The sequence below is a fragment of the Argentina silus genome (genome assembly GCF_951799395.1).
Source record: "Argentina silus genome assembly, chromosome: 16".
NCBI lineage: Eukaryota > Metazoa > Chordata > Actinopteri > Argentiniformes > Argentinidae > Argentina > Argentina silus.
The window spans coordinates 3,654,747-3,667,608 of record NC_139670.1 but is presented as its reverse complement, the minus strand read 5'-3'; the positions used below and the strand labels follow the sequence as shown (position 1 = coordinate 3,667,608).

General features: G+C 44.1%; 2 protein-coding genes across 2 annotated transcripts; both read left to right on the top strand.

The window, feature by feature from the left end:
- Positions 1-1,530: 1,530 nt before the first annotated feature.
- On the top strand, positions 1,531-2,098 carry gngt2b (guanine nucleotide binding protein (G protein), gamma transducing activity polypeptide 2b; the record flags this gene model as incomplete). The annotated part of the gene is made up of 2 exons (XM_083688167.1): positions 1,531-1,614; positions 1,973-2,098. The coding sequence occupies 2 exons, from the start codon at positions 1,531-1,533 to the stop codon at positions 2,096-2,098; spliced, it is 210 nt and encodes a 69-aa protein (XP_083544293.1).
- A 4,932-nt stretch (positions 2,099-7,030) lies between these two features.
- Positions 7,031-12,317, top strand: LOC310817432 (inactive all-trans-retinol 13,14-reductase; the record flags this gene model as incomplete). The annotated part of the gene is made up of 11 exons (XM_083688033.1): positions 7,031-7,187; positions 8,054-8,236; positions 8,510-8,751; positions 8,927-9,122; positions 9,375-9,572; positions 9,759-9,878; positions 10,386-10,524; positions 10,745-10,854; positions 11,083-11,249; positions 11,458-11,617; positions 12,151-12,317. The coding sequence occupies 11 exons, from the start codon at positions 7,031-7,033 to the stop codon at positions 12,315-12,317; spliced, it is 1,839 nt and encodes a 612-aa protein (XP_083544159.1).
- Between the last annotated feature and the right edge of the window lie 545 nt (positions 12,318-12,862).

The following is a 12,862-nucleotide window of genomic DNA, read 5'->3' as shown; positions in this document are numbered from 1 at the left end:
AGTTGTTGCTCCCTAGAATTGACCAGATATGCACCCAGATAGAAATGTAACAGTTGTTACAGTTCTAATACACAGGACTTGATGCAAAAAATATACACTGATATATTGATATTCAAGTTTCAAAATGATATGCTACAAAATAATTAGCTGTTGCCACTTCTGACCTGATTGGTATGACGTCAGCAAGCTTAGGACAACCGATTGGATGACGGTGAGAATGTTGGCAGCAGGCCATGCCCTTGGGCTGTAAGTGAGGCTAGGATGACACGGCAGGGATCAGGGATGGTTACTGTTGACCTGCTTTATCAGAATCACAATCACAATTCTTTTAGTATATTTGCACATACAGGAAATTGAAATTGGTTGGTGCATGGGACAGAAAAAACAATAGCAAATATTGACAAGAAATTGACAAAATAGCGAAATATTAACAAAATAGCAATAACAAATTTACTAAATAGAACAATAAAACAATACATTATAGCATGTTCTGTATGCTTATCCCATGTATCATTTTTTGGGTTCCATGTAGAATTATGTATGGAAAGAGTTCTACAGTGGAGTGTTCTATATGGAACCTAAAAGGGTTCTACTTGGACACATTCTACATGGAACACAAACGTGTTCTTTAAAGGGTTCTCCCACAGGGACAGCCGAATAACTCTTTAGTTTCTAAGAGTGTGTATCAAATGGTTTTGTTAATAACAGAACCTGAATACAATAAGGTTTCAGAAACTTTATAAAACTATAAAAGAAAACGTGTATGTCCGTCTATGTATAATGTCCCCCACAACTACAGGATGCCAGGAACCTTTGTTATGACACAATTACATGCCCATCCTGTGTACAGATTTCAAAGAGGCACATATATTACATTGTGTATATTTACCTTCCCCATCACTTCCTGCTCACAGGGGGGGTTAGGGTAAGGGGTTTGCAGCTTTGCGCCTCTTGATTGTTTAATTAGATCATGTGGGATTGCTGGTGACATCAGGGTCAATCCTGTGCCAGCCTCTCCCAAGCCGGAGCCACCTGGACCAGCCCACACCCAGCTGAAGGGGAGAGGGACTGAGGCAGAAACAGTCAGTCAGCAGGTAGAGCCTCAGGTCGATCTACCGTAGATGAGCTCTTAGGAGCCAAGACTTTTCTCTGACTGTTGGACCACCCATTCAACAGGTAAGAGGTGACGGTTTTTCTTTTCTCTTTTTGATCCTTGTCATTTTCTTTGTTTTTCATTTATATTTTCTGTTCTATGTGTCTTTCTATCTACTGTGTTTATGCATGTTGTTTGTGTATTTTGATAAGATGAGTGATTTAGCTGTAGTGAAAATCAGGGAATGATGCAACACAGAGAGCACCAATAGAAACAAAAGGAGATGATTGGAGATATGTATAATGACCGATCTAACAGGAAAGAATATGGCGGATTTTCTGGATATGTATAATTTCATTTGAAAAAATGATAACCCTGTAAGAAGTGCATAGTACCTTTTTGACAGTTATCTTTTTCCTTCCCATCTGACAGCCAAGATGGCTCGTGATATGTCCGATAAGGAGATCTTGAAGATGGAGCTTGATCAGCTGAAGTTGGAAGTCAACACCACAAGGACTCCCGTGAGTAATCAATCAATCTCTTTCTCTTTTCCTAGAGTTGATTGACATAATTGTCTTAGATACACTACACATCTTCACAGGGTAACACTTCTACAGTATAAGAGAGACACGTGTACAGTTGAATATTATCATGCACATACTATACAGAAGTCTAGATTTCCTCTTGTGGTGCAGTTGTAAATTGAATTTCTCATATTTTATCATGTTACTGAGAAGAGACATTGACGAACACAGTTTTGAAAAGATGGATCACTGTCTTGTATGTATGACAGTAATGCATATGGAACATCAGTCTATATTTTTTCCATATTTCCTTTTCTCTCACATTGTCCTGTGTTCCTCTTCTACACAACAACAGATTTCAGGGAACGCCCAGGAGATCATGGACTACGTGGAGGGCCTCTCTGCTGATGATCCTCTGGTCAAAGGAGTAACTGAAGATAAGAACCCCTACAAGGACAAGGGGGGCTGCATAATAACCTAGCATCCACACATCCACATAGAAGTCACCCCATTCTTTTTTATGAGAGACAGATGAGTGTATTCAAACCACTTTGGATGATCAAATACTGTATGTACTGTAATGTGATCTTTTTAGATTGATTGTGGACAGGCAGTATGGAGAGGAGAGACGTATGTGGTGTTGTTATATATATATATATTGTAACAAGGAGAGATCTCCATATTTGGTAAGCATCTGTTGATATTAACCATGTCTCAAGGTCAGTTTGTAATTAAACACATATAGCTGCGCAAAGCTTTGACCTAACTTGTGTTGTGCATGTTATTCATTGTCCACTAGTAAATAGGACACACGTAGCCTAGCCTGATGGTGATCGGTTGTGCTTATTGTGAGTATGAAAGTCTGTATCATATTTAGCACACGTTGAATCAAATATCTTTGAATCAAATATCTTTGAATCAAATATCTATGTGAATGGTAAAACCATCCAGTCACAGTCACATGCTATGGATGAAGGTCATTCTTCCCAACCTTGTGTGGTTTAGGCTACAGCATCCAAACTGGGAGACACAACTCACACGGTTCTATTCTTTCTTTTATCTTAATATGTTTTTAAGGGCATTTCTGCCAGGGAGGATGGGTGAGAGAGAGAGGAGGGATGACATGCAAGACGTGTCGAGGGTCGGAATCAAACCAGGAACCTTGTGATTATGTGGTATGCGCATTAGTGTGCTACGCCACTAAGCGCCCCCCCTCTGGTCTATTCTAAACGGATCCATTCTACGTCATCTGTATAACAGAGTCATCACAGTAATTCCAGGTGCTCTTATGGTAATTTATAATAGGATTTCTGGTCAGACACCCAGCTGTCTCCTTCCTCCGTCCAAGTCTTTAAGCTCATTCTCAGGACATCATCCCTTGGCTACCATTTTGAGCTTTTGATCCAATTAGAAAATGTTCACCTTCCGCCTAATATATACGCATACACAGATATCACAGGTGTAGGGAGACTACGCCGTCTTTATGAATCACGTCAATGAATTGAGCGAATGGGATTTTGATTAGATTTGACTTTATTTGGGATACAAAACAAACATACAGTACATCAAAGATGCATCTCATCCCAGAGTGATGACACATGAACGGATTACTGAAAAAAACACTTATTTCTAATGTCGTCCTCAATGGCGAAACAAGCAACATCCAATGACGTACTAGAAACTAGATGGGAGTGGGAAGGAGTGATACTGGCTGGGTACTGGCCCTCTTACTGGCTGACTCTACAAAGGGGAACACAACAGAATGGAACAGGACAAGGCATAGGCCTTCTATTATAGAACTCAGAGGACACACAAGGGTAGATTTGCATCATAATGGCAGAGGTTCAATTGCCAAGTCAAGTGGTTTGATGCCTCTGAAGCTGATTGCACCTTCAGTTCAGCCAGGCTAACCACACAAAGCTGCAAAGCAAAATGCTCAGCTTAGGCTGGGAATCTTCTGTTCGTGTGTTGTGTCTATTGGTACATAATGTACAGACATCATGGGCTGTAGTGGCTGTGCTATCTGTAACAGATTAGTTGGGACACATTTAGATTAGGTATGACACATTTTCTAATTTTGGATTGCTGAATCCATAGCTTTGTGGAACATATAGCTGCATATGTGCCCTCAATGTAGTGTTTTCAGTCAACAGGAAGATGTTATGTACAAAGTCCATGTATAGATAAAGTGTCCTTGAGTCAGAGGAAAATCAGAATCAGAATAGAGTATTCTGAACTGAATTACACATATAACTGTTAAATTATCGATGGCAGACAAGGCATGGCCCTACATTTTAATCATTTATAAGATCCTCTTGAATCATAGCTATGTCACCTAGCATCAAACATACAGGGTAAAAGTGATTGTAAATATTGTGTCATTCCAGTTATCTCTTTATCTTTACATGATTGCTTTGACAACTCACTATGTATAAAGTCTACAGTGAGTTCTGCACAATATATTCTGTTATCTTAACCCTCATTCTGCTGTATGTTAGGGTTTGACGTCTGAAATCCTACGTTTGAAATCCTAGCTTCAGCAGGAGCCTTCATATAATCCTCTAGGTACAGTAGGAGTATTTAACTTAAAAAAAAATAACTAAAAAAAATAACATTTTAATTAAAGGAAAAACTTCCAGTAGGTTACATAGATGGGGTTCTTTCAGTTCACTCAACATCAAATTTCAATATAGTGGCGATGATTTTCAGATGAGCATTTGTAGTTCCAACACTGAAAGATAAACTAAGACTTTCAGCCAATCTTGAAGGACATTGGATATTAAAAAAATGCCTCTGAAACACCTAATGATGAGGTTTTCAAGCATAGCTTTGAGTGTAGCTGCATATCTATTAATGATATACACCAGTTTTATATTGTGGGGCACAGAGCACACACACGCACAGAGCACACACACACACACACACACACACACACACACACACACACACACACACACACACACACACACACACACACACACACACACACACACACACACAGATGCTTCCCATATGCCAAGTCACTCACCCACCATTGCACCTTGTATCATATGGTGGACTCCCTTGACACGCACAGACAGCTATATTGGTATGTGTTCAGAAACAAAGGCCTTCTGGGTAAACTCCCCCTATACCTCTGTACCCTGCTCTCCTTCACCACAAGCAGTTACCAGACACGGTCTATATAGTTGCTATTTAAAGTCCTCAGGGCCATTACCGAGTTAGGCAAGATTGCTTTTTCATATTGTGCACCAGGGGCATGGAATAGTCTGCAACGTATGCTTCACCTAGATGTACTAGTGCCCCTGCATGAGTTTAAAAATCAGATTCAGGAGAAGTGTAAATGTGTCTGAGACTGAGGGCAATGTTGAAGACTCATCCTCTGATGAAGAGAACACCTCCTCACAGCCTGAAAGTGAGGTATTTCATGTCAAACAATGGAAACATTGAATGGTCCCCACTATGTGTGTATTATAGTATAAAAACGGCTGCAAATTCTGTGTTTTTCTGATGAAAATGAACGAGGAGGTAATGGGTATTTTTAAGGTGACTTGTAAAGCATTGCGTCAGCCATTGACCCATAACATAAAGCCTGTATCGCCTTATCGAACATAGCAGGAGGGTTAATTACCTTATCTGATAACAGTAAATGCCACGGCAATTTCAGTAATTATTAAAAGGAGTGCATATCTCACATGCCCGTAGTCTTGTCCATACAAGGGTTTTAACTGATTGAACATATAACTGAATATTATGACGATGATGATGATGATGATGAAGTGCAGTTCTACTTAACAGTTGTTCCAAGCAGTGTTTCACAAACTGAAGAGAGGACCAAGAGCCGGTGATATCATAGTACAGCAGATACACGCCAGCGACCCGTCAGAAGGGTCACAATTACAGAGGAGAAGAAACGCGTGTTACGGTCAGAGCTAATGAACCCAAGCGCGGCGGACACAGAATCAGGACACGGATATAAAATAATAAGGTTTTTAATAACGGGGGCTGGGAATGGGACAAGCGAGGGAAAATGACAAACGAGGTAGGGCAGGTAGGCAGGTAGGGCAGGCAGGCAGGTAGGCCTGGCAGACAGACAGGGCAGGCAGGCAGGTAGGGCAGGTAGGCACCTAGGCCTGGCAGACAGACAGGGCAGGCAGGCAGGTAGGGCAGGTAGGGCAGGCAGGCAGGTAGGCCTGGCAGACAGACAGGCAGGTAGGGCAGGCAGGCAGGTAGGGCAGGCAGGCAGGTAGGCCTGGCAGACAGACAGAGGGCAGGCAGGCAGGTAGGCCTGGCACAGACAGGGCAGGCGGCCACGTAGGGCAGGTAGGGCAGGCAGGTAGGCCTGGCAGACAGACAGGGCAGGCAGCCACGTAGGGCAGGTAGGCTAGGCAGGCAGGTCAGGCGGACTGGTAGACAGACAGGGCAGGCGGCCACGTAGGGCAGGTAGGCTAGGCAGGCAGGTCAGGTGGACTGGTAGACAGATGAATAGAATAAAGGAATAAATGAAATATGATCAAAAACAGAGAACAAACATGAGGACTAGTATCTAGAATACCAAAGAGGCCGAGAAGCGAGACTAACGTGTAGAAACACTGAATAACCATCTGGCGATGAGCGGCTGGGAAGCCGGGGTTTAAGTACAGCACGGAGATTAGTAGATGGCCAGCAGGTGTGTAGATCGGGCAGGTGGAGAAGATGAAGGGAAACGAGAACCGGAGCCTGGCCACGCTCACACACAACACACACAACACACACAGACAGACAGGAGAGAGGGAGGCACTGGCGGGCATCACAACACATGCTACGGTGGTTCTTATTCAGACTCTGGGTATGCATGGTGTCTGCAATTGTTTCTCCTACTTTATTTAACGTGTTCTACGGTATACAAGACAACACCGAAACACACCGCTGTGGATGAATGCAAGCGTTTGAAATATAAAGAGTGTAGACGCATGCAGAGCCTTTTGACAGACACAGCTCATTAGGACACGCAAACTGATTTTAGTGGGAAAGTTTTTCTTCTCAGCGTTTGCTTGAGGCAGCGGGGTTCAAAAGCCTTCTGATCTAAGCTGTACAAACAGAACATAACAGCATAGCATTCATTCTGCAAGCCCTATGTTGACAGGGAAAATGCCCATGAGATAATTTGTGCCCGTAGAACAAAGTATAAACGGATTTAGACTGCCCTTTTCTCTTTACTGCCTGTCATAACATGATCATTGGGTGTTTCACAAATGCGTCTGCCAATCTCTCGGACCTTTAGCACTCTATATGGACTTGATGAGGCTGGTCGATGTCAGAATCGCAGTTGTCTCTCTGCTGAGAACTCTGTCTACTCTTTCCTTGTTGTAGGACGACTACTGCCGGGGGCGACTGCTACAGCGCTGGACTGGCCCCTTGTGTCTTCTCCGTCATGTGGCTGTTGATATTCCTAGCCTGGCTTGTGATATGGGCTGGTGGAACGTACTGGTACCTCTTTGGGAAGCCGAGCCCCTTCTCTATCGAATCAGTGAGACCCCCGGGTCCCCGCGAGCTTGACCAGAGGAAGAGGGACAAAGTGATCAAGCAAGGTAAACTTGGTATTGTGTGTGTGTGTGTGTGCGTGTATGTGTGTGTGTGTGTGTGTGTGTGTGTGTCCCACAATGTAAAACTGGGTGTATATTATTAATAGATATGTAGCTACCCTTGACACCATGCTTAGGGTTAGGGTTAAGGCTAGGGTCATCATTAGATGTTTCCAGATTCTTTATTTCTCAGAACAAAGAGGCATTTCCTCAACTTCCAATGTCCTTCAAGAGTGGCTGAATGTGTTAGTTTATCTTTCAGTGTTGGAACTGCAAATATTCTGTGTTTTTGTTTTACTGAAAGTGCTCAACCATCAACTGAGGACACTTGATAATGTTATCTGAGGTATACTGTGAAATCTAGTTCAGACTAGTTTTACTAGCCTCGTAAAAAAACAACTTATTTATCTCAAACACTGACTGACTTAGATCTTACATTGTTTTCCTATCACCTTGATAGTCAAGGATTGGCTTGATAGTGCCTTGTCTATCTTAATTAGATTATGACTGTATGGTTATGGTAGCACTGAAGTCTAGGACATTTATGACTCCATTGCTTGGGAACAAAGATAACAAATGTCATCTTAACATTCTGAGTAAGATATGATTTAATATGATAAGATATGATGTATGTTATATAACCCTTGAGAATTTTGCACTTACAGCAAGTTACATTTTTCTATTCTACACCTTTGAATTCCATGCTTATCCTCATATCAAGTTAAGATGTATGGTAAATATTGTTTAGATAAGGATTCAGGAGAGAGAGAGAGAGACACACACACACACACACACACACACACACACACACACACACACACACACACACACACACACTCATACTTATGATAGTTCTGTTTTCGGTCGTCTAGGTTTCAGCACCGACAAGGTGCCCCAGAACCTGGATGCCATCGTCATCGGCAGCGGCATCGGGGGCCTCACGGTGGCAGCGACGTTGGCCAAGGTGGGCAAGAAGGTCCTGGTCCTGGAACAGCACGACCAGGCCGGGGGCTGCTGCCATACCTACGTGGAGAAGGGCTTCGAGTTTGATGTTGGTGAGAGGCCTAGTTGTGGAACCTGCACACACGTCAGTCACACTTGCGGACACACGCACACACCGATCGTGTCACTTGTCTGGCAAAAGAAGTTGATGTTGCTTTTGAGTGGAAACTAGACCAATAACCTCATTGGAAATGAGGAAGAATTCTCTGAAAAGGAATGAGGTTACCGGTATCGGAATCACCAACATAGATACAACAAGCTAAAACTATGTATTGAAAAGAAGTTCTTGTTGTGACAAGGTATATTACTCCCCATGTCCCTCCCAGGTCTCCACTACATTGGTCAGCTTCATGAGAACAGCCTGCTGCGCATCGCCATGGACCAGATCACTGAGGGCCAGCTAGAGTTTGTGGAGCTGGACCAGCACTTTGACACCATCCAGATCGGCCTGGGAGAGGAGAAACGACAGTATACCATCTTCACCGGCAAGACAGAGATGAAAGCTCACCTGATTAAGCAGTTCCCGGATGACGTCGAGGCCATTGAAACCTTCTTCAAAATCATGAAGGTACTTTGGTTCGTCTGGGGAGACTTTTTGTTTTTGAAATGACGACAATAGTGAGGAATGAGGTATTGACAGATTGTTAACTGATGTTTTCTTTTCTCTTCCCCTCTCCTCTCCTCTCCTCTCCTCTCCTCTCCTCTCCTCTCCTCTCCTCTCTTCTCATCTCCTCTCCTGGCAGGTCTCAGCCAAGAAGACCCACTACCTGGCCACTCTGAAGTTGATTCCACAGTGGTTGGCTCTCTTCCTGCTGAAGTCACGCATCGCCCACTTATGCTCCTCCATCTTCACCCTCTCTAGTACTGGAGCCACTGACCTGGTCAGCACCCTGACCAGCAACAAGGACCTCCACGTCATCTTCTCCTACCTCTTCTATGGTAGGGTTAGGGTTAGGGTTAGGGTTAGGGTTAGTACAGCTAGTACAGTATATATCTGAAGTTAATATGGGACATTTTTTCAGAAACTCTAAGGGGACAAATAGAGGACAAACTTCATCAAATGTGCTTTATTGTTCAAACCGACGCGTTTCAGCTTCACAGCCTTAATCAGGGTCCTATGTATGAGAACTGAAGACATGAAACTTGAGTGAGTAATAACAATTCTATTCTATTCTATTCTATTCTATTCAGGTGTACCCCCGAAGGATTCAAGTATTGTCATCAATGCTCTGCTGCTGCACCATTACAAAAGAGGAGCCTACTACCCAAAAGGGGGCGCCAGTGAGATCTCCTACAACATCATCCCAGTTATCCAGAAGTCTGGAGGCAACTGCCTGGTCAGAGCTTCCGTCTCTCAGATCCTTGTCAACAAGGAAGGGACTGCATACGGTGAGTTAAAGTCTCTGGTTCAACCACAGAGCAGTTGAGTGACTACTGGCAATCTGAACCCAACAATTGCTGACTGAATCATGGCTGTCGTCTGATGTGAACCATCAGCGTCTCCTCAGTCTGTGAAATAATGCAAATAGAAGGTAATGTCCTCTGAGTCTGACCCTGTTCTGTTGTCATTCAAAGGTGTGAAGGTAAGGAAGGGTCAGGAGGAGGTTGAGGTGCTCGCTCCAGTGGTCATCTCCAACGCTGGGTTGTTCACCACCTTCCAGAAGCTTCTACCCCCGGAGGTCCAGATAAAACCAGGTGAGCTAGTGATGATCTATGAGCTCCTCTATGGTGGCCATGTGATTAAATCCAGTCAAATTCTACAGCATATACTGTGTTCACACCCAAGATGGAATTATTGCTAGGCATAAAAGAAATGTCTACATTTTTTATGGCATTTAGCAGACGCCTTTATCGATAGAGGCAGTAGAGAGAGACAGGAAGGGTGGTTGAGAGAGGAGGGATGACATGCAGGATGTGTTGATGGCAGGAATCGAACCAGGGACCCTGGGATTACATGACATGCGCCTTAGTGTGCTACGCCACTTCAACACCTCTAATCGAAAGACAATGCACAAGATGAATAGTGAATACATTAATAACAACACATACCATCAACCAGAGACCAGAAACACAACAACACCTTGAAATCAGTTTTGCAATGAAACACGCTTTATAGATTGAAGTTACTGTTATTAACTTAACACTGTGGTCCTGCTTTGGCTTGGCTGTAACAGATAGGCATTTTGTCTTTCCTCCACACAGCAATTCAAGATCGCCTTGACATGATGAAGCATGGAAGGGGGTCGTTCTTGGTCTTCTCTGGCTTTGATGGCACCCAAGAAGAGCTGGATATCGTCTCCACCAACTTCTGGCTCTTCAAAAACAATGATATGGATTCCTCGTGAGTACCCAACCCAAAAACGTCCTTCCTCCAACTGCGGTCAAGTGTTATCGCTCACTGCACTCACCAGGTGGCGCTATGGCATTAACAATACATAAAAGGGATTCGTGAGGCATTGACATATCAGTTGCAGTAGTTACATTGATGTGTCTGTCTACTATGATAAGTGTGACTATAACAAGTGTTTGATTGGGGAAACTCTTCCTGTCTTGTTTTGTAGGATGGATGCGTTCTTTGCCCTGGATAAAGAGGAAGCACCTGACAACATTCCCATGATGTTCATCACATTCCCCTCTGCCAAAGACACCACGTCCAAGATACGACACCCAGGTACCTATGGATGTCAAAGATATTGTATTAAACAAGAGTGTGTAGTTGTGTGGGCCCACAACTATGCCCCGCGATTGTACAGTATCTATATATATATATGCCATTTAGCTGACGCTTTTATCCAAAGCGACTTACATTGCAGTGAGTGCACACATTTCAGTATATATGGTCCCAGCGGGAATCAAGTGTGTAACATGTATCTAGTGTGTTAACATGTTTTATTTACAGGGAAATCCTGCATGACGATATTGACCATGGTTAAGTACGAGTGGTTTGAGGAATGGAAGGATACCACAGTGAGGAAAAGGGGAGACGAATACCACAACTACAAGATGAGATTTGCAAACAATGTCTTTGACTGGGCGTGCACCATATTCCCCAAGCTGAGGGAGAAGGTATGAGGTCATGTTACAGTATCTGTGTGTGTGTGTGTGTGTGTGTGTGTCTGTGTGTCTGTGTGTGTGTCTGTGTGTCTGTGTGTGTGTGTGTGTCTGTGTGTCTGTGTGTCTGTGTGTCTGTGTGTGTGTCTGTGTGTCTGTGTTTGTGTCTGTGTGTGTGAGAGGTGGAGAAGTTGGTCACTAATATCCATATGTTGTATTTCAGTTGGTCTTCCAGGATGTGGCTACTCCTCTCACTAACATGCACTACCTGGGAGCCCAACGCGGAGCCATGTACTCTGCTGAGCACAACTTGGATCGCTTCCACGCCGAGGCGGTGGCCAGGAACAGGTGCTCCACTCCGGTCAAGAACCTCTACATCTCAGGTAAGGCTCACAGAACCCATGGGACGTCTCCTACTGCTCAGGGTCTCCTAATGGCATCATCTGCAAAGTGAAATGAAGCGTGCACTTTCGTAGTACGCGCTTCATAGCTGTGAAGTTCCCTCCGGGTTAGGAACTCTCTAAATAGGTGGTGAGAAGTGTGTCGTTACCGAGTACTACGCCTAGAACTTCTTTTGAGATCAGAAAAAAAGAATCATTGTGTTGCATTTGAAACGAGTTGGATCTTGTGTTTTTTCATGCTAGTGCAAGGCCATGTCGTAAAGAAAATCTCCTATTTAAAGTCAAGCTCTTCTGAGAGTGTCCTACAGTATGTGAGAGACAGGGGAGGCTGGAGGAGGTAGAAATCGTGGTGGAGGACAGGTTCATTGTAATGCATGGGATGGAATAAGGAATAGCGTCAAACAATGAGCCCGTCCTCCGACCTCCACCAGCCTCCCCCTGGTGAGACAGCTCTGTGTTCAGGCCGACTCTCCCTTGTCTCATGCGTGGTGTGTATGTGTCTGTGTCTGTTCCAGGCCAGGACGTGTTCAGCTGTGGCATCGCAGGGGCTCTGCACGGAGGACTCCTCTGTGCCTCAACAGTCCTCGACCACATCGTCTACATCGACCTCCTGCTCCTCAAGAAGAAGCTGAAGAGACAGAAGAGGCAAGCACTGGCCAAGCAGGCGAAGAAGCTGCAGTGAAGCTGCTCCCTACCTCCCCTGCAGGACAAGGGCAGAGCGACATGGTTCATTTGTGATTCTGTAGCGTAACAAATCCGAGGGCCGTAATCTACCCGGATTGATAATGACAGGGCTGATAACGATTGAACTTTGGTCAGAAACACATTGGCGTGTTGTACAGGCCCTTGAGTCGCTGATCTGCAGCTGTGAAATGATCTGTAATGTTTCAGTTGAGGGAGCGGTAACTGAATGAGGTTTAGCCATTCTACTTTTGGACTTGTGCTTGTGTATTTTCCTACTGAAGGGTTAATTTCTACCCTAATTGTAAGGTTTCTCTCTCAGTGGTTAGCAGGTTCACCACTTAGACTACTGTCTCTGCTTTGCTGTATCCATCTTCCTTTTGAACCTGAACTCCCCCGTCCCTTCTAACGACAGGCATACCTGCAACCATACCACTATGCTGCCATCATGCTTAAAGATAGGGATTCTGCTAAGTGGGTGATACACCTTGTTTTGTTAGTTTTTGTTGGCTACGCTTAAGCAGTATCACTTAAATGATCTGTGGC